Consider the following 330-nt stretch of genomic DNA (forward strand, 5'->3'; position numbering starts at 1 on the left):
AAAGAGACGCGTGAGTCAGCAGTAAAGGTCTCCCAGCAGCAGCCCAGCGCTCCCAGTACTCCCAGCACCCTGGGCCGGATTGGCGCCTTGGTTAGCAATGTCTCCCACCGCGCTTACCAGCAAACCACCCAAAGCCTCCAGCGTGCCAAAGCCAAAGGGCAGGAGCTGGCCACCTGGATCCCCATCCTGGTGAGTGCCAAAACCCACCTGCCAGGTTCCTGCTCCCCCATACCCTCTTTTGGGCTGATTCTGCTTTTCAATGAGACATTTCAGGCTCCTTGGAGCACATCCAAGAGCAGAGTGGTGGGCGCTGCTTTTCCCCCACTCAGC

The 330-nt window shown here is 59.1% G+C and overlaps 1 protein-coding gene across 1 annotated transcript in view; it reads left to right on the forward strand.

The window, feature by feature from the left end:
• PLIN1 (perilipin 1) overlaps window positions 1-330 on the forward strand; it is a gene marked incomplete at its 3' end in the record, with an annotated part of 3,740 nt that overhangs the window by 2,713 nt on the left and 697 nt on the right. Inside the window, exon 5 of the mRNA XM_009573079.1 lies at window positions 5-189. Coding sequence (XP_009571374.1) covers window positions 5-189 — 185 coding nt within the window. The remainder of the gene's footprint in view (window positions 1-4; window positions 190-330) is intronic.

Source organism: Fulmarus glacialis, unplaced genomic scaffold (genome assembly GCF_000690835.1).
Source record: "Fulmarus glacialis isolate BGI_N327 unplaced genomic scaffold, ASM69083v1 scaffold30172, whole genome shotgun sequence".
NCBI classification, from domain to species: Eukaryota; Metazoa; Chordata; class Aves; order Procellariiformes; family Procellariidae; genus Fulmarus; species Fulmarus glacialis.